The sequence below is a fragment of the Culex quinquefasciatus genome, chromosome 2 (genome assembly GCF_015732765.1).
Source record: "Culex quinquefasciatus strain JHB chromosome 2, VPISU_Cqui_1.0_pri_paternal, whole genome shotgun sequence".
Classification (NCBI taxonomy): Eukaryota; Metazoa; Arthropoda; class Insecta; order Diptera; family Culicidae; genus Culex; species Culex quinquefasciatus.
In genome coordinates this window covers 14320276-14347857 of record NC_051862.1, presented here as the reverse complement: position 1 = coordinate 14347857, position 27582 = coordinate 14320276, and the positions used below count along the sequence as shown (strand labels likewise).

At 34.6% G+C, this 27582-nt stretch overlaps 1 protein-coding gene across 3 annotated transcripts; it reads left to right on the top strand.

Annotated features, from left to right (window-relative positions):
- The first annotated feature begins 2080 nt into the window (after nt 1-2080).
- On the top strand, nt 2081-27582 carry LOC6032267 (calcium channel flower). 3 transcript variants are annotated; one of them, XM_038256417.1, is made up of 6 exons: nt 2081-2378; nt 2546-2666; nt 20802-21009; nt 21073-21180; nt 21384-21492; nt 26563-27582. In XM_038256417.1, the coding sequence occupies exons 1-6, from the start codon at nt 2376-2378 to the stop codon at nt 26629-26631; spliced, it is 618 nt and encodes a 205-aa protein (XP_038112345.1). In that variant the 5' UTR covers nt 2081-2375; the 3' UTR covers nt 26632-27582. The 3 variants fall into 3 exon arrangements, with proteins under 3 accessions (XP_038112345.1, XP_038112346.1, XP_038112344.1); XM_038256418.1 differs by lacking the exon at nt 26563-27582 and having other exon boundaries at nt 2082-2378; nt 21384-22415; XM_038256416.1 differs by lacking the exon at nt 21384-21492 and having other exon boundaries at nt 2083-2378.

Sequence of the window (27582 nt, the reverse complement as noted above, 5' to 3'; positions counted from 1 at the left end):
TTTAGTTTTTAGTTTTTAGTTTTAGTTTTTAGTTTTTAGTTTTAGTTTTAGTTTTTAGTTTTTAGTTTTTAGTTTTTAGTTTTTAGTTTTTAGTTTTTAGTTTTAGTTTTTAGTTTTAGTTTTTAGTTTTAGTTTTTAGTTTTTAGTTTTTAGTTTTTAGTTTTTAGTTTTTAGTTTTTAGTTTTTAGTTTTTAGTTTTTAGTTTTTAGTTTTTAGTTTTTAGTTTTTAGTTTTTAGTTTTTAGTTTTTAGTTTTAGTTTTTAGTTTTTAGTTTTAGTTTTTAGTTTTTAGTTTTTAGTTTTTAGTTTTTAGTTTTAGTTTTTAGTTTTTAGTTTTTAGTTTTTAGTTTTTAGTTTTTAGTTTTTAGTTTTTAGTTTTTAGTTTTTAGTTTTTAGTTTTTAGTTTTAGTTTTTAGTTTTTAGTTTTTAGTTTTTAGTTTTTAGTTTTTAGTTTTTAGTTTTTAGTTTTTAGTTTTAGTAGTTTTTAGTTTTAGTTTTTAGTTTTTAGTTTTTAGTTTTAGTTTTAGTTTTTAGTTTTTAGTTTTTAGTTTTTAGTTTTTAGTTTTAGTTTTTAGTTTTAGTTTTTAGTTTTTAGTTTTTAGTTTTTAGTTTTTAGTTTTTAGTTTTTAGTTTTTAGTTTTTAGTTTTTAGTTTTTAGTTTTTAGTTTTTAGTTTTTAGTTTTTAGTTTTTAGTTTTTAGTTTTTAGTTTTTAGTTTTTAGTTTTTAGTTTTTAGTTTGTAGTTTTTAGTTTTTAGTTTTTAGTTTTTAGTTTTTAGTTTGTAGTTTTTAGTTTTTAGTTTTTAGTTTTTAGTTTTTAGTTTTTAGTTTTTAGTTTTTGTTTTTGTTTTTAGTTTTTAGTTTTTAGTTTTTAGTTTTTAGTTTTTAGTTTTTAGTTTTTAGTTTTTAGTTTTTAGTTTTTAGTTTGTAGTTTTTAGTTTTTAGTTTTTAGTTTTTAGTTTTTAGTTTTTAGTTTTTAGTTTTTAGTTTTTAGTTTTTAGTTTTTAGTTTTTAGTTTTTAGTTTTTAGTTTTTAGTTTTTAGTTTTTAGTTTTTAGTTTTTAGTTTTTACATTGCTCTTGGAATGAAAGGCCGTAAGAACAATGTTGTACTGTCCCTTTTTGAATGTTGCTCCAGAAATGAAGAAGATAATTTGATTATAACATAACATTCTTAAAAGAACACATTCTTCCGTTTCGCAAATTTGCAAAATTACTGAATTTGAACTGTGTAACGAGGGGTGCTACAGTGCCATTAATGTATTTAATTTACACTTTTAATACATGAAGGAACTAAATTCCTCTTGAAAGTGCGACACCTGGTTCAGGGTTGCCAGGTTGCCAGATAAATCTGGGAATGCCTGATTTTTCAAGTGTTAGCCAGAATAAAGATTCATCCTTCTCAGTGCCAGATTTTGACAGATTTTGCCAGAATTTTCACTTCATGCCGATTTTGAACAACTTTTTGATGAAAACATTGTTGAGGTCATAAAAACAGTTAAACCACCTGAATTCTCTAATTTTTGAAATAATTCATATCCTCCCTCCCATTCACCATTGAGAATGGTTAGATTTTCGTCAGCCAGATTTTTCCAGATTTTTGATCAATACTCTGCCAGATTTTTCTAATTTTGACCTGTTAACCCTGACCTGGTTAGTCGAAAACATTGGTCTCATTCGACTCGAATGATTCGAGCAAGCTTCTGTCAAATTTGTTTTGACTCTGTTTCGCTAGCAAAAACAAAATTCATTTCAGTAAAAAAAAAACACAGATAAGCAGAGTTTCCAATACCGCCAATACCCAAAAGTGGTCACATCATCATGATGTGCAGTTTCGTATCTCGTATCTCGCTGTGAAACAAACTTTCTATTTATGGCCGAGGGGGCAGAAACTTGACATACATATATCATGCTTCTTTCCAAGGGGTAATCCAGTTATCTGTGAATTTTATTATGAAGCGCCATCTCTGTCCAAAGAGTGGCAAACCTTAAAAATACCCTGCCAGCAAAACAACCACAAATTTGACAGGTAAACAAACATTGACAGCTGTCAAATCGATTTTCGCTGCCAACCTTACCGCGTCAAAACAAACTCTCTCTCCCGATGAGTCTTCATTCTCGCGAGTGAGATAGTGTTTTCTGTCGTCGTCGAAACTGGTCCCTCTGTGTGATAACTTGTCATCATTCCACCGTCGCCGCCGCTATCCGTCATCGTCGTTCCGCGGAACAACGGGAAAATCTGGAACCGATTCCGGTGGCCACTAGTGCGTGCGCGTGTGTGAGTGTCCACGGGACGTGTACGTTTACCGTCGCCGTCGTCGTAATCTGAGCACTTTTCTCGTCTGTCTCTCTCGCCGAGTCTGCTCCTCTGCTGGAAGAAATGGTAAGTTTGCTGGCCCCCGATCGATTTCTGCCAGCCAACCATCCCCCTGTTTGCAACGCCCCCTTTTACTCCTGGTTCCACCTTTTCCCCGACCCGCTCTTTGGGGTCGTTCCTGGACGGACTCAAAACATGGTTCTAAATTGTATTTTCTCCGTGTATTTCCACAGTCGTTTGCGGAGCGGCTTGCCGGGCTGATGGCCCGGCCCGGCGCGGATAACGTTCCCCGGGATGACGTCCCGTGGCACCTGAAGTACGGTGGCCGCGCCGTCGGCATCGTGGGAGGATTCTGTAAGTGTAACCCACACCCTTACTTTTCTCCTGCACGGATAGATTGATAACATTATGGGAAGCCAACCCGGATCCGGGGTCAATGGTCCTTTACGCCGTGGGATCAGGTTAAATTTGACCAAGCAGAAGTCAAACCAATGAAAAGAAAAAAAAATCTATGCTAAAAGGAGAATCCATATCAAGTTAATAAATAAAACAGTGTTGTGTGTCGTCGGTGCTGCTCTCGTGGCCCGTTGGGGGTGAGACGCAGAAGAGTGAAAGAACCGTGTTTGTGTGGTTGTGTGTGTGTGTGTGTGTGTGTGTGTGTGTGTGTGTGTGTGTGTGTGTGTGTGTGTGTGTGTGTGTGTGTGTGTGTGTGTGTGTCCGTGTTAGTGTACGTGTACGTAAGAAACAAGATGGGGTTGGTGACGGAGGCCAGGGCCGGGGGTAACTACCGTAGATGGCCGAATATGGGACGTCTAAGGTGGACTTGTGCGGAGAAAGTGACCAAATCATGGTTATGCGATTAATTGTTTTGAAGAAAACTTCAGTCTTTTTACCAAACGGGATTTGAACTCATACACTCTGGATTGTTAACTCGTTAAAACTTACTACTCCCAATCCGCTCAGAATTTCCTTTCCAAAATATTACAACTATACGCTAAAACAAACAAAGTTTATTAGTAGAAGGCCGGCAGCGAAATTATGGAAAAGTTTAATTTGCAAGACAATTTGTTATGAACAAGGCAACAGGAAACTATATAACAAAATTCGTTTTTAACTGTCTTGGAATTAAAAAAAAAGTTCCAGCTGTCAACATGCTTCTCCGTCCTTTTTCTGTGTTGCTCCAGAAATAGATTCCACTTTTAAACTTTTAAGCGATGCATTTTCCTCGAAAAAAAAATATCATTTTATCGCATTAAATTACTTTTAAAAATGTTTGTTTTGAATATTTTTTTATTTTTTTCAATTAAGTTCAAAAGTTGCAATTTTTATACCCTCAAAATTATCAAAATAAAATAACTAAACAAAAAGTTTTGAAAATTAAACTGTTTGGAATCCTTGCTAAAGACACCGAAAATAAGTAAATACCTTCGCAAGATACAGATTTTCGAGAATGTATGTACCATTTATGTAAATGTAGACTAAACATGATTTCAAATTTAAGAAAAAAAAATTGCATTAAAAAAATATATTTGTCAAATTAGGGAAAATATACCCATTTTCATCACCCTAAGTCGTTCGACCAATTCTCATCACTTTTGTCGTTTTCCGCTATTAAATTAACATTTTCAGATGTATCAACAATGGAGAGTTGCTTGCTCACTTTTATTTGAGCTATTTATTACTTTGGAACAGTCAAACACACTTTATGAAAGCTGTAAAGGGTATAGTTCCCCTTTCTGAAAATTTTACGAATGCTTTATTTTTTAACTGAACATCGATATTCTTAAAAGCTTTTTTGATATCACTCAGAAAACCTATGTTTTCCTTCTATCAAAAACTATATCGCAGCAACCCTTGCATTGGTTTAATCTTCAATGTTTTTAAAGCAAATTTATTTGAAATTTCCAAACCCCAAAAAAATAATTTGTAAACATTTTAAGCTTCACCATGACTTCTCCACAAAAGTCACTATTCATACAAATAAATACTTTTAGGTGGATAAAGCTTTAAAACGGTACACTTTAACAAATAATGTTTTTTGCCGTTGCATATATTTTTTGAAGTTTTTGGCCAATTTTAATTTAAATGTGAAAGCAAAGTGAATTTGAGCTAAGTCAAGCGATGGACAAAAATACAGAAATATAAGTTACAAGCAGCCATGCCAGATATACAGATAAATCTGTATTTTACAGATTTTTCGATCCCAAAAATCACAAAAATCTGTGTATAAAGATTTTTTTTTTTTGATTATTACATTCAAAAATTTCAACAACTTAGGATTTGAATAATGCTTTTATATGATTAAAAAGCTTAAATCTGCTGTTAAAATTTAAAGATGTCTTTTATGACTTTGAATTCGACATGATACAGATAAAATACAGATTTATTTTTAAGAAAATACAGATATCGCATTACATAATCTGACAACGTTGGTCCGCCAAAAAAATCGGGAAAAGTCGGGAATTTGAGATTTTTTTCATAATATTTTTTTTTAATTTTTGTTTTTTCAAACCAACAACAAAGTTAATGAAATACTAATTTAATATTAAAGCTCAATTTTAAAGATTATGGCCATCGAAAAGTTATGATTCTGTTTTATTTTTTCACATTGATTTAATTTCTGAAAAAAATAGTTTTTTTTTTTTGGTAAACAAGCCTTACGCGACAAACTTTGTTCTGTCAATTTTCGTTTGTTGACTTTTTTAACTTTTTTTGCTTATTTAGCCTCCTATGATCAAAATTTAACTTTACGCAACTTTTCCCATACAATCCGCAGATTTTCCGGAATCGGTTGCAGAGTGGCCAAAGTTGCCACTTTTTGGCGTAAGAACCTTCCTTTGACTTATACGAACCCAACGCAACAAAGAACACCTCGATCCGAGGCTTTATATTGAACTGATTCGCGTTCGAACAAAACCGTCGAAATTTTTATAGGGGAACTATACCCTTTCTCAGCCTATTTCTATTATCGGCCTATCAGCACTTTGATCATGAATTACAGCTTATATAAAGTGTTTTTGACTGTTCCAAAGTTATAAATAGCTCAAATAAAAGTGAGCAAGCAACTCTCCATTGTTGAAACATCTGAAAATGTTGATTTAATAGCAGTAACGGCAAAAGTGATGAGAATTTGTCGAACGGCTTAGTGTGATTAAAATAGGTATATTTCCCCTATATATAGAAGATATTTAGCTAAATTCATTAAGTCTTTTCATTATTTATTTTCCAAATATTTCCCTTAAACTTTTGTGTGAGTATGGGTGAATTAATATTTTGAATAAAGCATGATTTTCAGTTAACGAAAAATTTAAAAAAGCTAAATACTGACAACTAAATAAATCAATATTGATTCTCCCTCCGCACGGCTGGGACCTTGCCCCCATGGAAAGCATGGGACGGTCGGAGGGCTTGTAATGCACTTTACCAATACGGAAAGAGCAGGGGAGCATTTGTTCCCCATACTAGCGCCAGTCAAAGATGTTACACATTGATCTTTGCCGAGTGGTGTCTGGAAATATTAATAGTTCTTTATTAGTTATTTGAAGAATATTTACAGTGCCACAGTTTTGAAGAATAAATCCAGACGGAACCGAATGATCGAATGCTTCCTGTCGTCGGAAAATTCGGAGCAACTGGAGCGTACCTAGCGGCCGGGTTGTGTAGCGTAATGGAACTCCGATTTCGATATGATGGTTCCCACGGCGGAGCTGGTCAAAGGACAAGCAGGACAAACTCGTTACTGGCCAATTGCGACTTATGCTGGCGAAGGTGATCGAGGACATCTGACGGCGGTTGCGGAGTCGTCCTCTTTAAAGCTAAGTACTCATGCATGATAATCGTATTACAGGCCTGCCTTTTCTGGTCATGTTGAATACGATTAACTGCAACTCTAACCACTTTAATTTTCAGCAAAATTGACAAGACTTTTGACGAACGTGACAGGACAGGGGACTGTAAAACATTTTATACAAGTTCCGACTTTTTTATGTGGGAAAATTTTACCCGACGTGTGTTTCTTTGCATTTGTTAAATAATTACCTTTGCTGATTGAGTTTAAACCTCAACATATGAATTCATTTTAATAATTTTGCCTTTGTTGGAACAGTTAAGGGTCACATAGTAAAAGTCCGTTGGTGTGTGGATAGTGTACCCCGTTCGCTCGAGTTTCTTGGGGTCAGTTCTGTAGGTTTTAACAGTCTCGACAGTTAAAACCTACAGTACTGATTTTGGGAAGCTTGTGCGAATGGGGTTTTAATGAACATTGGGGGCGGCGATTGAGCACGAAGTTTCGATTTAGCTTATTTACATCATTACACGATTACATACTCTCACAAACACAATCTCATTTTAACCTACCCAATCATGTCCTCAATCCCCGCTCCCATGGAGTGCGAGCGATCCGCATGTGATTGACACGACCATTACCGTTCCTTTACACAACCGGACTTGGACTGACTTGATCCTGGCTATCCCACCTCGATCCGCAAAAAAAAAAAAAAAAACTAAATAAATCAATATTGATTCAAAAATACAATATCCAAATTAAAAAGAAAACCTGGTAAAACAAAATTTAAGCTAAATTAAATTAAATTGAGAATACAATTTAAAATTTAGTTATCTTTAACTTTTTGCCATTTACAGTTGAAAAAAATATGGAAATAATTAGTATTGGTAGGTTTTCGGTTAATTTTTTAAAGACTAATTGTTTATGTTTTTACTCTGAATCTAAATAATAAGTGCTTCAAAAAATCATTTTTTAAGGATTTTGTGATGGGAATGTCTGTTTCTTTTAAGCAAGGTTGAAAAAAATCCCTTCGAGCGAATAACGATTGCCTGAAGAAAGGCCTTCTGAGTATGCTTTGATCGTTTCTTTCCCGACTGTCACTTGATCGCTGGCTGTGTTAATAGTTTGATTTTTTAAATTGATTTAAAATTGAAATAAAGACTTTTTTTATAAACCGTTTTTTTTTTTTTTTTTTGTTAAAAATGTCTTTTATTTCAGTTTTTGGAAAAGTCGGGATTTTGAAAACTGAATTTGAGTGTTCACCCTGTATTTTTAAAATTCGTTTTATACAATTTTTTTATACGGAAAATGTTTCGAATATTTTTTTTCGAAACTTTTACTAAATTCAAAATGTGTTTAAACGAGTTCAAACATGCTAAATATGATTATCAACGCAGACAAATTCATTTGAAATTGTTTTCAGTTATTAGACTTATATTCTCATTCAAATTCTCATTCAAAATTTAAGGTAAGTTTTCTGAAAACAAAAATGTTTTTGCTCCTCGATTATTCGGAAAGATTTTGAAGGAGTTATCTCTAAATCTAAACTATGAAAAATAATTTCAATTTTCAATATTTTGCAGAAACTATTTTTTTCAAAAACATTAGGGGAACAGCGCCTAATTTCAGCGTGCCTCTAATGTTACCATATCAGCACTTTGACATTCAATTACAGCTCATAAAAAGCGTGTTCAACTGAAATCGAGTGATAATCAGCTCAATAAGAAGTGAGCAAGCAGTTTGCTATCAATAGTTTTACCAAATTAGTTGTTGAAATAGTGAAAATAAGCTAATTGGATGGAGAGAATATCCTCTACCTAACCTGAACAAAAACCTTTTTGATCTATTTGTTCCATAGCTCAATCAAGACATTGTTGGTCACCTAAAACATTTCAAAAAATCAATCTGCGCATTTTTAATTTATTGAATTCTTATTAGGAAACATTTTAAACTACGTGGACTCGTCTCGTAACGATTTAATTCAGAAAATAACTCTAGAGTTTTTTTTAATAAAGGTCCTATAACCTCATTATTAAATTGTTCAGTAAATGAGGCTTTTGACAAACAGCTTACCTAATTTTTTTTGGGTTACTGGTTTTTAAGAAATGCTGCAAAAAGATCAACTCGTTACATAATCCAAAGAATGTATAACTTTCCTAGAAACAGCGATTCTCTCCCCCAATAAATCTGCAACTAATTATCAACAATTAACAATCAAACCGTGATGGCCTTCTCATGACTCATTTATCGCATCAGCATCGTCTGCTCTGGAGGATTTCTTCCAGAAGCCGCATCTAACCGCTACTAAGCTCGCTCTTTCTTTTTCCCTCTCTAGCCAACAAAAGTGAGTTTGCTTATCTTATCAACTTGTGTCTTGTGTCCCACAAAGAGTAAACAAACGTATAGCTGTGGGACATTTATCTGTCTCGTTTGATGCTTTCTGCTCCAGAAAAAATAAAGAAAGTGTTAATCAAAAAACACTTAAATACGTTTCTTTTGATAATACCGGTATGTGTGTTTTTTTTTTAAATTTTTATGCAAAAAAGGTCATCGTTTACTGTAAGGTGACTTAATCTTTCTACACTCACTTCATTCTAGGCAAATTTCCCTGCTTCCCAATAGAAACCGATTCCGATTCGCCACGCATAATATTGGGTAAACGCCTCTCTCTCTCTCTCTAGCCGGCGATTATGACCTTACCGTATGACCTTTTGCGCACTCGTACGGTACATGTGACCGAAGCCACAATTTCACCGGAAGTCCTTCGAATCCTTCGAAGAAATCCTGCAATTTTTATTCGAAAAAAATCGAACTCCCCACCCAGTAAAATCGATGCGTTTTTACGGTCGCTACAATTTGCGTACATTTTTTATGCTTCTTCCCGTCTATTACATAATCCTTTTGCACCCACCCAGACGAAAAGTGGGGAGGGGGGAGGTGGTGGGTTGATCCTCCTGGGAAGGGAAAAAAGGACGAACTTGAGCAGGGGATAAATTCCGCCTCCGGCTGCGAGAGAAGGGGGGGGGGGTGATTTATATTTACACCACACAACACTTTGAGCAGCCAGCACCGTTGACCGAAAATCGCTAATCTCGGAAATTATTCATTTGGCCCAGTTTCTACCCGCAGCAGCAAAAAAAAGGATGGGAATCGATACCAAATACGCCCATCTAGAGCAGAGCTTATTTTTTCGGAACATTTTTGTACCACCGCGAGCGAGCAGTTCGTCGGTACAGCCGACGACGTGGTTGGTTTCGAGCATATTAATTGCATTAAGTTATGTGATCAACCGCGGCTGGCTGGTTTTTCGCGCAAATTGTTGCATGTTTCCTATCCTCTCTCTCTCTATCTCTATCGGCGAGGCGATGTTCCAGCCGTCAGTGCTTTGCTTCCTTATCACAGCATACGCGGCCGGTGCGGAGTAGGCTACCATCGGGGGTGATAATGCGGTCAGCTTTTAAATTTGAAGAAGTTTGTTCCTGAAATTCTAAACCAGAATTGTGTAGGGTAGAGTAGTCATCAATGAGACACGGGGAACAATGATAAAATGGCTCTCACAAGTCGTAGTTTCAACCAATCAGGCTCATATTTGGGGGAAAGGTGTGTCTACTGGATACACGTCTGCCATATTAGTGGCTTTGGTTATGGACGCTCCCTTGAAAAGTAATTCATAAATGTTTGATTATGGGGTGTAAAAGTAAATTATGGACAAAAAATACTTTTTCGCTCGTAGGCTGCCATTTACACCAAAACTAATATTTCTTCAAATTTCTTTCGACGTTCCATAGGGATTAAGTTGAACTACAATGTCCTTTCATTAGATTTGGCCAAAATTTAGAATATTCCCAGAATCCAGGGCTGTCTCATTGTTCCCCACTCATTTCAGCCCATGGGTAACAATGAGACACTTTGATTTTTCTTCAATAAACTTTTCAAAATCGATGGAAATCTTTCAAAACATGAATTAAAAGTGATTTTTGGCATATTTATAGAGTTTAAACTTCATTTAACCAAATATACCAAGTTATTTGGTATTAATATATGGATTTTACAAAATTTAAATATTTTTTAGTATAACTTTTTTTAATTAAAGTTTCATGTTGGCAAAATCGCTCTAAAATGTTCAAGGCATGTCACCTGCAATGGAACAATATAAAAACATGATGTTTTACTAGAAAAATATTGATTTTCGTAGAGTGTCTCATTGTTCCCCAGCTGTCTCATTGTTCCTGCCAAGTGCGTCTACAATGAGACAGCTGAATAACTCTGGCTGTAGATGTCGGATCGATCTCATATTATGGTCAATGTTAGAACACATTAATATAAAGAAAATGCAACAAAAAGCTCATTAAACCATACTGATGAAAAAAATACAAAAATCGCTGAGAGTTGAAAACCAAAAGTGTCTCATTGATGACTACCCTACCCTACTAAAGCCCTATGTAAATTTTTATGTACAACGGTAAAAAACACAATTTCTCCATTCAACCATTTCTGATCACTTTTTTTTTTCATTTTAATGCAAAAAAAAAATTTGCAAGACAAATTTTTTTCGATGGATCAACTATGGTCCCCTTGGAACGAGCTGTCAAGTAGAAGCTTTTCTGTCAAGAAGGACCGTGAGGTTAATTTTTCAAAATTGATTTAAAAATCCATTTTAAACTCTGTGGTCGTACAAAGAGTCATTGTACTCAGAAAAATAAGCTTTATCGCTGTAAACAATAATATCAGAAATCTAAGCTTCATTTTAGGACCCAATTGACAAAAACGTTAACAATTTCTGTTTTGCGATTTCTTGAAATGTTGTTTCAAGTTAGGTCAACAAAAAGATATTTTCCCCCTTATTTATTACCATAACACTATCCGCCTCTTTGAAAAAAAATATTACAATAGTCTGTAATACGCAGGGCTGCGGAGTAGGGTCATATTTCAAGCGACTCCGGTTTTCTGGGATTAGTCGACTCCGACTCCGGCTCCGGTTTTCTGGGATTAGCCGACTCCGATTCCGACTCCGGCTCCGGCTTTCAGATTCAACCGACGCCAACTCCGGCCCACCAACTCTAGCCGACTCCGACTCCGACTCCAGCTTTCAAAAAATGGTTGGCTCCGACTCCGACTCCACATTTATTTAAATATTTCAAAAGTTAGTTTACTATTATTTCAAAAACATTGGTTAATAGGATTATTCAAAAATTCTTTAAGTGGAAAAACCGGAAAAAAGTTTCTAGTTTTACATGTTTTAGACGTTATTGAAACAGAAATTTAAAAAAAACGCCAGTTTTGAAGGCATTTTCAGAAGAACTGTTTGGTAATTAAATTTGGATTTATTTACTTAACATCAAATTTTCACTAAATTGATTGAAATCTAAAATATTAAATTGTTTTTTTTTTTTTTTTTTAATGATCATTAAAAGAAAGCTGGCTTTAATGATTGATTTAACATATAAATTCAATTTGCTCACTTTTAAGTTGACAGTTGTAAGAAGCACAGTGACTATCATAGTCACCTTGTATTTTTAAATAACAATTTTAAACGAAACTATTTTTTAAAGCTCCATTGAAATTTTTAAGACGTACATGGACATCACGGCAAGGCTGAAGAAGTTTATAATTACAAATCAATGTATCTGGGTAATTCTCTACCAACTCACACGAAATCGGGAAAAGTTGCCCCGACCCCTCTTCGATTTGCGTGAAACTTTGTCCTAAGGGGTAACTTTTGTCTCTGATCACGAAACCGAGGTCCGTTTTTTGATATCTCGTGACGGAGGGGCGGTACGACCCCTTCCATTTTTGAACATGCGAAAAAAGAGGTGTTTTTCAACAATTTGCAGCCTGAAACGGTGATGAGATAGAAATTTGGTGTCAAAGGGACTTTTATGTAAAATTAGACGCCCGATTTGATGGCGTACTCAGAATTCCGAATAAACGTATTTTTCATCGAAAAAAACACTAAAAAAGTTTTAAAAATTCTCCCATTTTCCGTTACTCGACTGTAAAAAATTTTGGAACATGTCATTTTATGGGAAATTTAATGTACTTTTCGAATCTACATTGACCCAGAAGGGTCATTTTTTCATTTAGAACAAAATTTTTCATTTTAAAATTTCGTGTTTTTCTAACTTTGCAGGGTTATTTTTTAGAGTGTAACAATGTTCTACAAAGTTGTAGAGCAGACAATTACAAAAATTTTGATAGACATAAGGGGTTTGCTTATAAACATCACGAGTTATCGCGATTTTACGAAAAAAAGTTTTGAAAAAGTTACTTTTTGCGTTTCTCTTTGTTTCGTCGTCCGTGTCTGTCGCGGGTGACCATGAATGGCCATGATCGATGACGACCAACTTTTTCAAAACTTTTTTTCGTAAAATCGCGATAACTTGTGATGTTTATAAGCAAACCCCTTATGTCTATATATCAAAATTTTTGTAATTGTCTGCTCTACAACTTTGTAGAACATTGTTACACTCTAAAAAATAACCCCCTAAAACACGAAATTTTAAAATGAAAAATTTTGTTCTAAATGAAAAAATGACCCTTCTGGGACAATGTAGATTCGAAAAGTACATTAAATTTCCCATAAAATGACATGTGTTTTTTAGTGTTTTTTTCGATGAAAAATACGTTTATTCGGAATTCTGAGTACGCCATCAAATCGGGCGTCTAATTTTACACAAAAGTCCCTTTGACACCAAATTTCTATCTCATCACCGTTTCAGGCTGCAAATTATTGAAAAACACCTCTTTTTTCACATGTTTAAAAATGGAAGGGGTCGTACCGCCCCTCCGTCACGAGATATCAAAAAACGGACCTCGGATTCGTGATCAGGGACAAAAGTTACCCCTTAGGACAAAGTTTCACGCAAATCGAAGAGGGGTCGGGGCAACTGCTGTGTGAGTTGGCGGAGAATTACCCATCTATAAAAATCTTCTTGGTTAGAACGTTAAGGGGTCCTTTTCAAATTCGTGACCTAGAAAATATTTTACTGATTAACAGGTTATAATTTAGTGATCTCTAAAAAAAATAAAAATGGCAACGCAGCGCATGCTACTTGAAAAAAAAATTAAAAATATAAGAAGTTTTGTAAATTAATCTGTTTATAGCAAATACTAAAAAATTAAAAATAAATATAATTTTTGTTGAATTTAAGATAACTCCGACTCCGACTCCAACTCCGGGTAATCAGAAATTTTCGGCTCCAACTCCGACTCCGACTTCAGCTAATAAAATTTAGCCGACTCCAGCTCCGACTCCGACTCCAGCTGTTCGAGTTTTTACGACTCCGACTCCGACCCTGGAGCTTCCCAAAAAGACCCGACTCCACCGACTCCGGCTCCGACTCCGACTCCACAGCCCTGGTAATACGTTTTGCTTCAAAATTTTTAAAACTTTGTTTAAATTTTTAAAATATTTTTTGTATCACTACCTTAAGCGAAATAAAAAAAAATTGACAAATCTTGATAGTCTAGAAAAGAACTGAAATTCGATCCAAATTTTTTAGCCAGCAAAATACAAATCAGTTAAAACATTTTAAAGTCGAAAAAAAACGAAATTGACTTTATAGCTGTCGGCCACTATTGCTAGTATCAACCACTAGTGACTTCCTTTTTATCTACAAGGACTTCGCCGCCCTGGGCTCCAGAGTGTTTGAGTACGGCACGGAGCGACGGCGCCAGATACCCATATTTACACAAAGAATTTTAGTGCGCCCGCCGCGGGATTCGAACCGGCAACCTCTGGATTGTGAGTCCAGTGCGCGGTCCGATTGATCCACACGGGCGGGAAAAAGTCGATTATTCTATTAATGAGAGGAAGGCACCAACCACCTAAAGGTAGATTAAGAAAAGTTTTTAATATTTTTTTTATAGTGTTGGTGATAACCTAAGTTGTCACGTTTTGATTAATTGGAGAAAAAAATACTGTAGGAAACCTTATTTATCAGTTTAAAAACAACTTAAATTTTATTTTGTTTCGTGACTTTTACTCGAATGGACATTTCGGTTGAAACAAAGAACAGTGAAGCAAAAAGGCAAAGTTTTTTTCGAAAATAAATTGAATCAAAAATAGAAATTTCTGCTAGTTTCAAATTGTTTCAGTAAAGATATATTCTTCTAAAAATATTTTATGGGAAAACCGGGAAATAGCTATGAATTTGATTCCACCGGAAAAAACTAAGAAATTCGACTGACAAATCGGAAAAGTGCAAAAAGTTCAGATTTTTCCAATTATGAGCAATTCCATCTCAAATCAGGATTTTTTCTGATACTTTTGTACCCGACCCTCTCCGATTTCAATGAAACTTTGTAGACATGTTATCTTAGGCCTATATAAGCCATTTTTGTGTATATGGAGACGATTGTACTCGAAAATGACATTTGAGAAGGGCGTAAGTTATTTAGATATTTTTGTATTCTGTATCTCGAAGGCGTTGCATCGTACCAAAAAGTGGTCAAAACAAACTTGTAGGAAATTGGACGGGCTTTCTGAAACAAAATACACTGAAAGAAAAATACACGCCACTTCTATGGGATTTTTAAATTTTTATAATTAAAAGTTAAATTTCAAGGTAAAACAATGATTTTTTTTTTCGTTCAAAATTTTTGAGGAAATAGCCAAAAATGTTACAAAAAACTCACGAAAAGTGCAGAATGATATATCTCTCCTAAAAAAATACAAAAATCATTTACAAATACTGTTTTTTTGAAAAGTGGTCTAAACATCAAAATTTTCAAAAACGGATAGTGGGAATCGATTTTCCAGACAATTTTACATAAAAGTCTGCATATTGACCATTGTTCTAAGTCCAATCCTTGTAAAGATACAGCGGCTTTAAAAATAAAAATGTTGAAAAAACAGCTTTTTTGGTGGTTTTTGGCATTTTCTATAAGTCAGACTTGAATTTTCAGTCTCGAAAATATTTTTACCGGAAAGCTCGTCCGATTTCCCATAAGTTTGCCTTTGACCGAATCCCATGGAAGTGGCGTGTATTTTTCTTTCAGAGTATTTTTTTTTTTTTCAGATAGCCCGTCCACTTTTCTACAAGTTTGTCTTTGACCACTTTTTGGTGCGATGCAACGCCTTCGAGATACAATTATTTTTAAATTACAGAATACAAACATATCTAAATAACTTACGCCCTTCTTAAATGTAATTTTCGAGTACAACCGGCTCCATATACACAAAAAATGGCTTATATAGGCCTAGGATAACATGTCATCAAAGTTTCATTGAAATCGGAGAGGGTCGGGTACGAAAGTACCAGAAAAATTCCTGATTTGAGCTGGAATTGCTCTTATTCTGAATAAATAATTTGGGATAACTTTGTTTGACATTGTGTAAAAGAATTAAGTAAATTGGCCTTGGTTCATATCATTTTTAAAATAAACCAGTATGGTAAAATTTAAAATATCTAAAATTAAACATCTTTCAAATATTTTTCTTGGAGTTAGTTTGCACAAATTGCTCAAATTTTGCTTTTATTTTGTATAAATAATTTTGAATTGATAATAAGGCCGTTGCAAATATTTTTTTAAGTTTATGCCCCTGGACTCTGACCGAAGTTATTTTTTCTTGTTTCATTTTTAGTATTTTAATTTGCATTTATCTTGTTTAGCTAATGTTGGTCAGTGTTAAAAAAAGAGTAGAGAAATAGTCTCAGACACTACAAAAATTACTGCATACTTAATTTCACATAATATAGAGGAAATGTTAGTTGACCCCTAAAAAAATACATTTTTTTAAACATTGGCAAATCGACATAAAACAAGTAAATCTTCCAACCCTACAACTTTCTAAAATTTTAGTAGTTCTTCTTTCCAATGCTTTTAAAGATCAAAAATTGGTTGAAAATTTATTTTTGGCGATTTTTTAAATCGAACCCGTCTAGAGGCGCGGGGTTGGGTTGTAGAGGGTTAAATTCATTTTACACCTGCCCAGTTGTTTTCGCACTATTAGTTTTCACAATATATATAAGTAGGTACTGACAATTTTTTATTTTTCAGATGAAAAAAAAAATAAGCGCTCTACTGTTCGATGGAATTTTACAAATATTCAAAATATTTTTGATTGATCCCAAACCTGCTAAATATGATTTTAATCGCAGGAAAATGCATTTCACATTGTTTTCAGTTTTTAAGACTTATTTTTTTTTTTAGTAAAATTATGAAGTTTTTAGAAAAAATATTTTGTTTCTGATTTTTCGGACCGGTTATGACGAATAAAAAAAATGGTTAAAATGTAGATTATTTAAAAAAAATCGTTTAGAAGATATCGGAGTCGATTGTGGATGGTGGGGCAGCGCGCTTGCCTTGCAGGATTATTCGTGTTTCGAGCGTCATTTTTGTTAGGTAATTGGTATTTTTTGCTCTCTTGTAATCTTAATTGTTTATTTTGTGATTTTCAAAGCCCTTCCCATATCATCGTTGATTGGAAGCGTAGTGTAGATTGTGCATTAATTTTTCGAATTTTCTCGGTGAACATGTCATATCTACATAATCGTTGATCGAAAGACACGCTGACATCTTGGATCGTTGAGTTAATACTGGAGCAAAACTTTCATTTATTAAATATTTAAATAACTATGTGTGAAATTTTTGTGTGTTAACCAGAAAGACCTTCCCATAGCACCGTTGCTTGGAAGGTTCCCCGACGGGTTTATTATGAAAGTCCTCTCCATAGCATCGTAGCTCAGGGGGCATCGATCCGTGTATCCCGTGATGCTTGAAGTCTCATGCGGTGTCAATAGCTGTGTGCTTGATGAGTCTGCAACTTCAACTATCGGACTAACATTCCTCCCTTTTGTTGAACTGCAGACTTTTTGGGAGGGCGCCGGTAATGACTAATAAAGAAGGGATCATTAGAGGTTAAACAGTGAACGATGGTTGGCTCCCACAAATCATTTTCGATTCATTGTTTAACTTTAGCTGATCTGTCAATAACAGAGTAGCAGCTCTTTGACATTCTCAAAATCGTTTTGAAAGTATCGATTTTTGTATATTTTTATTGCATTTTTGTATGGACAGCTAGCCAAAAAGCCAAGAGAAAGTACTTAACAAATTTAAGGCAATAAACAATCTAAAAAGTAGTTTTTCTTTGAAGAATTACTGTTCTTGAATTTATATGACCTTTTTTGCAATCCATGTAGAATATTCGCATAAATGTGGTTAAATTGTTTCTCTTCTCAAGTTGTATATGAGCAATTCTCGCTGAAACCGTCCCACTAGATGCACATGTTCTCAAATCGTTACGGCAATGTTCTCATTCGATTCAGCGCACCAAAAAACCATTAAAACAACCTTCGAACCAATGAAAATGTCAGCCGTTAGCCACCTGTAAATAAAAACTTGTATTGAACTATGGATTTTTTCGAAAAAATGCCATAATTTGGAGAAATGATATCTCCCAAAATACATTACCAAACATCAAAAATTTATATATCGTTGGAAAGGTAATCGCGAGGGCTTTCTATCGCACTTTGAAAAAATTTTCAAAAAATATTTTTTCAAGGGTAATTTCAAGGGTTTTTGAGAAACTTACTCTTAATTTTGGATTTTGACCGTGTTCGCAACCACTTATCATTACGCAACCATTTTCATTCGAAAGATTGGAAGATTTTGCATAAAATCAACTTGAGAAAAGTAGTGTAATGAAATAGCTTTCGTATAGTTATTAACGGATGAAAGAAATTGGTAAAATTTCAATTAAAAATAATTAAAGCTCAGACTTCAGAAATGAGCCTAATTTACAGTCAAAACAAAGCAGGATTCTATTTGAGCCGAATGTACAGTCATATGAGGCAAATCTGGACGAAAAACGAAACGAAACTATTGGCACTACGCCCCCCGGGGCATGGCCTTCCTCTAACGTGGGATTTCTGCTCCAGCGCCTCTGACGAGACAGGAGAAACCGGGACCGACGTTTTACTTCACCATCCGATAGAAGCTCAGTGGATAAGGCGGGAATCGAACCCGCGTCTCATAGCATCATCGGGATCGGCAGCCGAAGCCGCTACCCCTGCGCCACGAGACCCACCCAAATCTGGACATATAGGATGAATAGGGACAGCAATATCAACTATACTTTCACTCATAAGATCACATTTTTAAATTGTTTATGTAAAAACATACATAAACAAACAAGTTTCTAAGTTATAAGCTTTTAAGTACTCTGAAAACTAATGTCCTTACTTAGACTCGATTCGACACATTTTACTGAAGTAATATTTTATGTACAGAATTTGTTTTGGGAAGATCTGCTTTATTTGTATAACCTCAATCATGCACAAAAAAGTGCAAATTTGAAATCAATATTTTTTGATCAAGTTATAATTTTATGGGGCTGTTGATACCATAAAAACAAGCAAAAAACTCGATTTTCGTCCAAATTGGACTACGCCCTTTCATTAGACACAAGTCAATTTACGATAAATTTACTTTAATTTGAGATTAAAAACTACCCCCAATTGAAAGCTGAATTAAAAAATAACTAAAATTAAAATAAAAAAAAAATTAAAAATCCCTTTACCCCACACACGGGGCAAAGCTACGCACTTATTTTTTAGGGTAATTGCCTGGTTCTCGAAATAAAAGCAATTTGAGGTGAATTCTAGTACTACGTTTTGAAAGCAAGTGATAAGGAATCAAAAATATTTTATGGTCATCGGTGACAGAATGATTATCACTAGGTGCGTACCTTTGCCCCTCTCTTCTCTATTCTAACGAAACGAAACGAAACTATTGGCACTACGCCCCCCGGGGCATGGCTCTAATCCTCTAACGTGGGATTTCTGCTCCAGCGCCTCTGACGAGACAGAAGAAACCGGGACCGACGTTTTACTTCACCATCCGATAGAAGCTCAGTGGATAAGGCGGGAATCGAACCCGCGTCTCATAGCATCATCGGGATCGGCCTTCTCTATTCTATGTAAATTAAATTGGGATTCATTTAACTTTAATTTTAATTACTCTCAATATAAAAACCAAATTTAAAATTTTCATTTGTGCAACATAAATACATTGAAAAAAAAGTTTTAATTGAAAAACAGACTACACTTATTAATTCCACGTCTAATTATCTTTCTAGTGAGTTCAGACTCGACATTGTACGGCGTGTGGTTTCAGAGATATCGCAGTTTGTCAATGAAGGTTTTTAACATTGTTTGCAGAAAATTAAAACTTTGGGGTGGTGTCAAATAAAAGGACCTAGTCCGATTTGGACGAAAATCGAGTTTTTGCTTGTTTTTATGGTATCAACAGCTCCATAAAATTTTAACTTGATCAAAAAATATTGATTTCAAAATTGCACTTTTTTGTGCATGATTGAGGTTATACAAATAAAGCAGATCTTCCCAAAACAAATTCTGTACATAAAATATTACTTCAGTGAAATGTGGCGAATCGAGTCTGAGTAAGGACATTAGTTTTCAGAGTACTTAAAAGCTTATAACTTAGAAACTTGTTTGTTTATGTATGTTTTTACATAAATAATTTAAAAATATGATCTTATGAGTGAAAGTATTGTTCAAATAGCTGTCCCTATTCATCCTATATGTCCAGATTTGCCTCATATGACTGTACATTCGGCTCAAATACAATCCTGCTTTGTTTTGACTGTAAATTAGGCTCATTTCTGAAGTCTGAGCTTTGGTTATTTTTAATTGAAATTTTACCAATTTCTTTCATCCGTTAATAACTATACGAAAGCTATTTCATTACACTACTTTTCTCAAGTTGATTTTATGCAAAATCTTCCAATCTTTCGAATGAAAATGGTTGCGTAATGATAAGTGGTTGCGAACACGGTCAAAATCCAAAATTAAGAGTAAGTTTCCCAAAAACCCTTGAAATTACCCTTGAAAAAATAATTTTTGAAAATTTTTTCAAAGTGCGATAGAAAGCCCTCGAGATTACCTTTCCAACGATATATAACTTTTTGATGTTTGGTAATGTATTTTGGGAGATATCATTTCTCCAAATTATGGCATTTTTTCGAAAAAATCCATAGTTCAATACAAGTTTTTATTTACAGGTGGCTAACGGCTGACATTTTCATTGGTTCGAAGGTTGTTTTAATGGTTTTTTGGTGCGCTGAATCGAATGAGAACATTGCCGTAACGATTTGAGAACATGTGCATCTAGAGGGACGGTTTCAGCGAGAATTGCTCATATTTTGAAGTTAAATTATTTTGAATGAAAGTGAGCCATTTCCTGCATTCCGGTTATAATTCATGTAATTCTTCAGAAAAAAAGAAGTTTTACTGATTTAAGTTTGGAAAACTTGAAAGACAAAGAGATGACTTTTTTAAATGTGTGTTCACAAAAGAAAAAGTTGCTTTTGACATGGGAGAATTAGGTCGATAGCTTTTTGCTTTCAGATTCATTTAAGAAAAATAACCTTTTCACACAGATTTTTTTTTTTTTTTTTGTAATGGGCAAATACAAAGGAAACTAACATCTAGAAGCGGATTGAGTAAAGCTTTGATGACTATGTTTACTTTTGCGGTATATTTATTAATTTGTTAACTCACTTTTACGGAAACAAGCTTCTTATCACTTGATCAATCGTCTCACTGATGTAATCAATTTCCAAATTAAACCACCTATGGCTAATTTTGATGAATATTTCGATTCAAAGTGTTAAACAATATTTTTAATTCCTTCAAGTTTCTATATAATAAAAAGTGTCGTGATTTTTTTTTCCATTTCAGTCTGCGTCCTGTTCGGCCTGTGGAACTGCATCGGCATCCTGCTCGGTGACGTGGGCTGCCTGGTCGGCGGAATCCTCGAGATCCTCGTCGGCTTCGTGGTGCTCGCGATAGAGGCGCCCTGCTGCTTCATCTTCCTCGACTACGTGCAGCAGGTGGCGGAGAAGGCCGACCAGCGGCCGTACTGGAACCGGGCCGCCCTGTACTGTGTGTGAGTATTTTAGAGGGGTTTGGGTATGAGATTTGAGGAATGATTTTGATTTGCTAATTTTAGAATTGCACTTCCGCCGGTGATCCTGTGCTTCGGACTGGGAACGCTGTTCGGCTGCGGTCTGGTGTTTGTGACCGGAATGATCTACGGAATGATGGCCCTCGGCAAAAAGTGAGTACTTCCGTTTCGCTCGATTTGGAGCTTGTGTACAGATCACTGTGGGAAGGATACTTTTGGGTTTTGTGGGCAGGGAGGGAGTTTTGGAAACTAACTTTCTAACTCTGTGCAACGTTTTCTTACCTTCCAACTCATGCTAACCCCACATTTGTTCCCCCTTAACAAAAATGTGTGTCCGAACAAAAAAAAAAACGCAGAGGCACGCGTGAGGACATGGCAGCGATGGCGGCCTCGCCGAACGCAATGTCCCCGGTACAGGGCGTACCGTCCACGGACCAGCACTCGACCCTGATGGAAGATCCCGACGTATGGCGCCCAACATAAATCAGTCGCTAACAAATTACTAACCCCTCAAAAGCAGCCCAAAAACTAATCATTAGAAGCATCGCATTGCGTTATTGCTCGAATTTTTGAATCTCACCACCAGAAGAAGACATACATTACTCAACAATCGACAACATTCACACACAAACACACGCACACGAATAAACCGTTTTAGCAAAGTCTAGGTCTCTCTTCTCATCTTACAACAAACAACCAAAAACCAAAATCAAGGAGACAGTGTGTAGAAAAGGCTGAACTCAACTCCGAACAAACACACACACTCAAGCAAACATTATCCCACTGGTTCTACACGACAATTCAGGAGACGTTTTTCAGGAGGAAATCATAAACGCAACTTAGAAGAACTGAAACCTTGAGATTAGGGTTGACCGCCAAGGAGAGGGAGACTTTTTACGAACATCGTGTCGTCATGACCTACAAAGATCACTTAACAGAAACACACACGCAGAAAACCCATACATGAGACTACATTTCATTACTTGTTAAGTCGATATTAGAGAGAGCGGAAAGGGAAGAGAGGAAAGTAAGAGCATTACAAAAGAGCAAAACTACATAACTTGGTAAATTAACTGTAAAAATAGTATAATATTAGTCAAAGAAAAAATTAAGACGGACACGAGTCGAACTAAATTAAGGGCAAAGTAAAAGCAACAAAACAATTATCAATAAAACAAAGACAAACCAAACAAAAATGAAGTTAGTTTCACAAGGAAAAGCGTAGAGGAGAGTGCAAATTATCCAAGCTAGAATATAATGGAACCACCCACACACACACAATCACACATTTCAACCTTGACACAAGAATAACGCAGACTTACTAAACACGAACAAAATAATTAGTGCGACAAAACACACACATAACGTTAAGACAAACAAAAAAAAAAGTTTTACTCAAACTGCCTGTTAGGAATAATTCATGTAGGTGAATCATCCTTTTTGACAACTCTTTTGACTGTAGTAAAAAGTAGCCTTGTGATAACAACACCCTGCACGCGTCAAAGTAGTGACGATTTGGTTTTTGTTTTGTGTGACTAGCTTAGCGCTTTATTTTTAATTTTAATAAAATTGGTTACTTTTGTAATCACATTTATATTTAATTTATTTGCTTACTAAAATTCAAACAGTTCAACTAATCTCTGCGTTATCCATTTATTTTGCATGAGGAAACTCTACAAATCAAAAAAAAAAGTTCAAAAATTAGCTCCTTAAACCTTTCAGGCATGAATTGACCAAAAAATCAAAATATTCTTACCAATCCTATAATTTTTCTTATGATGCTTAAAAATCATTCCCAGACTGAAAGGGTTAATCTACATTTTAATTTTAAGTTTTAGTTCTATTTTCTATTATGCTGACTTACCTTAAATACTGAAATATGATGAAACATTAATTTGTCGAGCATTAGAAAAATCTACCAAAGTTACTTCAGGCCTGCAATGTCACCCCTGTAACAGGGCCCTGAGAATGGCATCTAAAAAAAATCAAATCAATTTAAAAAAAAAAAAAACAAAAAAATTAATAAGGCATTCTAGACCTACTTAAATAAAAAAAAACTTTGATTCCACTCAAAATTTGATGAATCCTCGCCAGAGTGTTGCCGCAGACGCTGTTTCGTGATCAAAACAAAGAGCTGTTAAAGTCCATGCGAAATTTATTCTTGAATTCTTGGAATCTTTCTTTAAGGCCTGATTAGTCAAATATGACAAAAGCCAAAACTAGCCTATAATTTTCGTATGGCGTTTATATTGTTTTACAATCACAACATTTTTTTTCAAATTCAATCCTAAACATTTAAATTTTTTAATTCAAAAAAAGTAAAACTTCTTGAAGTCAAAACTTGAAAAGCCCCTAAATTTTGAAATACTTGAAATCCAAATTTTCATATTAGAAAATTTTAACATTCCTTAAATTTTCAATTTAAAATTTTTCAAATTTCTTAGGTCATAAAATCATTAACTTATAAATTCATTTTTTTAAATTTCTGAATTCCGTAAATTAAAAAAAATTAAAATTCGAAAAATATTTACAAATCTTTTTTATTTTATTTTTTGTAGGTAGTAGGGGAGTGTGGGGTAATTTGGACACCCTAAGGAAATTGCTCTGCCACGGGCTGTATGGATATTTTAAAGGAATGTTGATGACACCAGAGGATAATAGAGACCATATTTGATGGAAAAATGTCATTCATTTCGATAAATTTTGATGAAAAACCCATTTTTACCGCAAAAATTAAAAGGTGTCCAAATTACCCCCACATTTTTGTGTGGGGTAATATGAACACCCCTATGGGGTAATTTGGACATGCCTTGTGGGGTAATTTGGACATGCCTTGTGGGGTAATATGGACATACCTTGTGGGGTAATATGGACATACCTTGTGGGGTAATATGGACACCTTTTGTGGGGTAATTTGGACACATGTTGAAGAATAAGTTTAACATTTGATTTTTGAGCATGTTTTTGTAATTGTTTTATATTTTGATGTGTTTATTTTGCTCACAATATTTCATCAAAGGTATAAATAATGATTTTGTGATAGAACTATATTTCAATAGGAAGATAACAAATGGTTCAGTGTTGTTTACATAATTCAATCATTAATTCTGAAATGATTTAAACATTGATTCTGGATAAGGCACAAGTATAGTTTTTAGTGATTAAGGTATTGTTTAGATTTATATAAATCAATCTTTATATAAAACTAATTAACCTGAAACCATCTTTTTTTTTTAATTTTACATGTAGCCCTTCAAGTTTTGATATTTTTGTAAACCAGCATAGAAATTAGATATGTCACAGAAATTGACTAAAAGCTAAATGTGCAGTAATCAAATTTCATCCATTTGAATATTGCAATAAATTTATCTAAATTAAAAAATAGGGATTTTGTGAAAGTTCTGATTGCTCACATTCTTTTTTGAGTGTTTTGACATTTTAAATCCCTCTAAATCCCTTTAAGAACTCAACCAACCATGAAAGTTTTTTTTTAACTGACAGGTAGACTTTCAGGTATGTCCAAATTACCCCACAAGCCATGTCCAAATTACCCCCATAGCATATTCTATCATAAATTGCAATTTTTGATGATAAAAATTGATAAAATGCACAATTTTTATAAGTACATATCTCAGACATCGTCCAAGCAACCCCCTTAAACAAAAAATGTCCACTTTTTTGCCATATAGCCTCTGCAAAACCTTATTTCCCAACCCTCAAATATTAGAACTTAAGGCAGTGCCAACCGGCCTTTGGAAACATTCACATACTATACCAAAACTACTTAACCTATTCCAACTTTTTTTGATTTGTCCATACTCCTAGGCCATTACTAGTACTAGCCTTATCACTTAAATTGCCGTTTTCACTTTATATCCGAAGAAAACGTGATTTTTTAAGGGGTGTCCAAATTACCCCCACTGTCCATATTACCCCAAACTCCCCTATTTAATTTACTCAATTTTTAATTTTCAATTTGAATTTCAAAATTCCAATCTACTCAACTCTAAAGAATCAAAGAAACTGATATTTAAAAAGGTTAATATCCAGACTTCAATTTAAAAAGTCATAGTTAACAAAAATTTTAAAATTTAAAATTGGTAAAAAATATTTTTGAATTTATAACTTTTTTGTAAGTCCATGCAAATGTTTTTCAATATTTTTTTTTCGTGAGCACTTAAAAATTTAAAAGGTCCACGCTTCTCTTATAGGAGATATCATTAAAATGAATGCTCAATGAAAAAGTTTCTAAATATTCGAAACATATTTTTTTTCTACTAACAAATCTGAACATTTTTGCCAGATCGAATTATAAGCCGGTAGTATGGATGAATTCCACAGTTTCATTTTCAAAGTTCAGTAAACATAGGACATCTCCACCTTTCAAAACTATTAAATTTATCAAAATCATGGTAAATTTAACCTAAAACCGACATTTACCTCAATTACTTATTTTTGAGTACACCAAACCACCAATATTGAGTGATTTTGAATGCGCGTGTACCGTTTTAAAATGTCAAATTCCAATCCACTGGTGTTGTTAAAAGGGGGGGGCATATGAAATTAGTAAAATCAAGCTAAACAATGATGAATTGTAAACAAACGGTCTATCCTGCTCAAGTTAAATGTAAACGTGAAAGCGATTTCGAGTAAAGGTTTCTAAATGTTTTTTTTTTTTTTTTTAACAAATAGGTATGAAAGGATGCCAAGGAACCATTTCTGATCACCTCTTAAGGCTAGTACGCTGATCGGAAGGAAAGGGGTCAAGAAACAGCTTTACGAACAGCAGAACAAAGAAGAGGGAACGATTTCTTGGGGCTTTTCTTCACCCTCTCTGGCTTGCTTACTCTGCCGCTGTTGCCCATTTGAAATTTTTCTTGACCGATTCCTTCCGAAGTGCGTATACCGCTTTATGATTTTCAATCAATAAAATTAAATCGACATGTCGGCATTTTGCGATGGATCCTCTTGAAACGAGCTGTCAAGCAAGACCGCGGTCAAAATTTTTCCAAATCCACCATTTTAATAAGCAATTTTAAACTTTTTTATTGTACAAAGTATCATAAAGCTGTGAAATAGGGTTATTCGTTGTGTGTGATTAAATTAGCAATCCAAACGCAATTTTAGGACAAAATTATTGAAAATTCTAGACTCCCTTTTTTGAATGAAAAGGTCCTATTAGATATGGGATTTTCTATGTTTATAGGACTTTTTTTTAACTCAAAAACTCTACCATTAATTCAATCATTTTTGATCCATTAATATGTATTTTAAACGTTTGATTGTTTATTAAATGTATTTCTTATTATTTTATTATGCATGTAAATGATGTATCCCCTCAGTTTATATTAGCTTAATATGCTAGAATAGTAAATCAAGTAGCATTTTTGTTTTAAAATTGTTACACATGGGTTTCTCAACAACAACAAAAACTCTCTTAAACCCAGAAATGCTACTCGGCCAACAGTCATCATTTATGATAAAAAAAAATCTAATTGCTTATCCTTATCTTCGTTAAATCCGAAAAAAAAACAGAGCGTCGTTTGCGGAAATGCGGGCGGCGGCAGCAGCAGCAACGGCGGCGTCGGCGGCCTCGGCCGCTGAACAGGGTCGCTCGAACGGAATGGCAGCGTCCGCGCCCGGTAGCCAGAAGCAGAGCTCGACCCTGGTAAACAACGTCCAGCCGATCGCGTACAGCATGCCGCCACCGTACGATAGCGTAGCCTAATACTAATGATGATTAACGATTGTAGTGAGGAAAAAGAAGAAGAAGAAGAAGAATAGAAAGTTTGCAAAAAGACACATCCCTCCCAAAAAACAAACACGCCCTTTCATAGAGAAGAACAGAGAGATTTCGAAAGATCCTTTCCATCCACGCGTCCTGTTCCTGAAAGTAATGCTGAAATTTAACAATCCATTCACACAATGGAATCCCCATACTAACAAGCTGTCCTCCGTTAGGTTAGGCTCATTAAGTTTCGGTCAGTTGATTCGGGAGAGATTTTAACGTGAACATCCTCCACGAGTGGGGCTGTTCCATACAAATTATGTGAAAAACAATTTAACTTAATGATTAACACGCTATCGCAATCCAGCAAAGCAAGAAGTAATCTACTGATTTAGCAAATAGTGAATGTGTATTAGCAAAGGTATAAATACAACACTGTTGTACATTTTCCAAACACAGAACGTTGTCTATAGTTATTGTTGCTTCTGTGGTAGTGGTTGTTTTGATGAATCAACATCACGACGCGAATCGCTATCGAGCTAGGTGAAGATGCAGGCGTTAATATCAAGAGTTTAGTTTAGCCGAATACACATTATTTATTATAACCTTGATTAATTATGCTAAATATTCTGATTGATGAAAAAAGAGCTGAAGTGGAAATTTATTTGTTCGTTTTAGCGTTTTAGCGTTTTAGCGAGCAAAATTCGAAGCGAATGTACAGCGCGTTACATTGTAGTGTGCACTCTTGTAATAAGTATCAACTATATTATAATTATACTAAAGCTAAGACTGGCAGTGAGAAGTAAAACGATAACTTGGAAATATTT

Bases quoted from the DNA above. Each gene is read 5' to 3' on its own strand.
- LOC6032267 (XM_038256416.1), top strand. The intron at 21,010-21,072 runs GTGAGTATTTTA...TGCTAATTTTAG, and splicing joins CGGGCCGCCCTGTACTGTGT to AATTGCACTTCCGCCGGTGA. The intron at 21,181-26,562 runs GTGAGTACTTCC...AAAAAAAAACAG, and splicing joins ATGATGGCCCTCGGCAAAAA to AGCGTCGTTTGCGGAAATGC.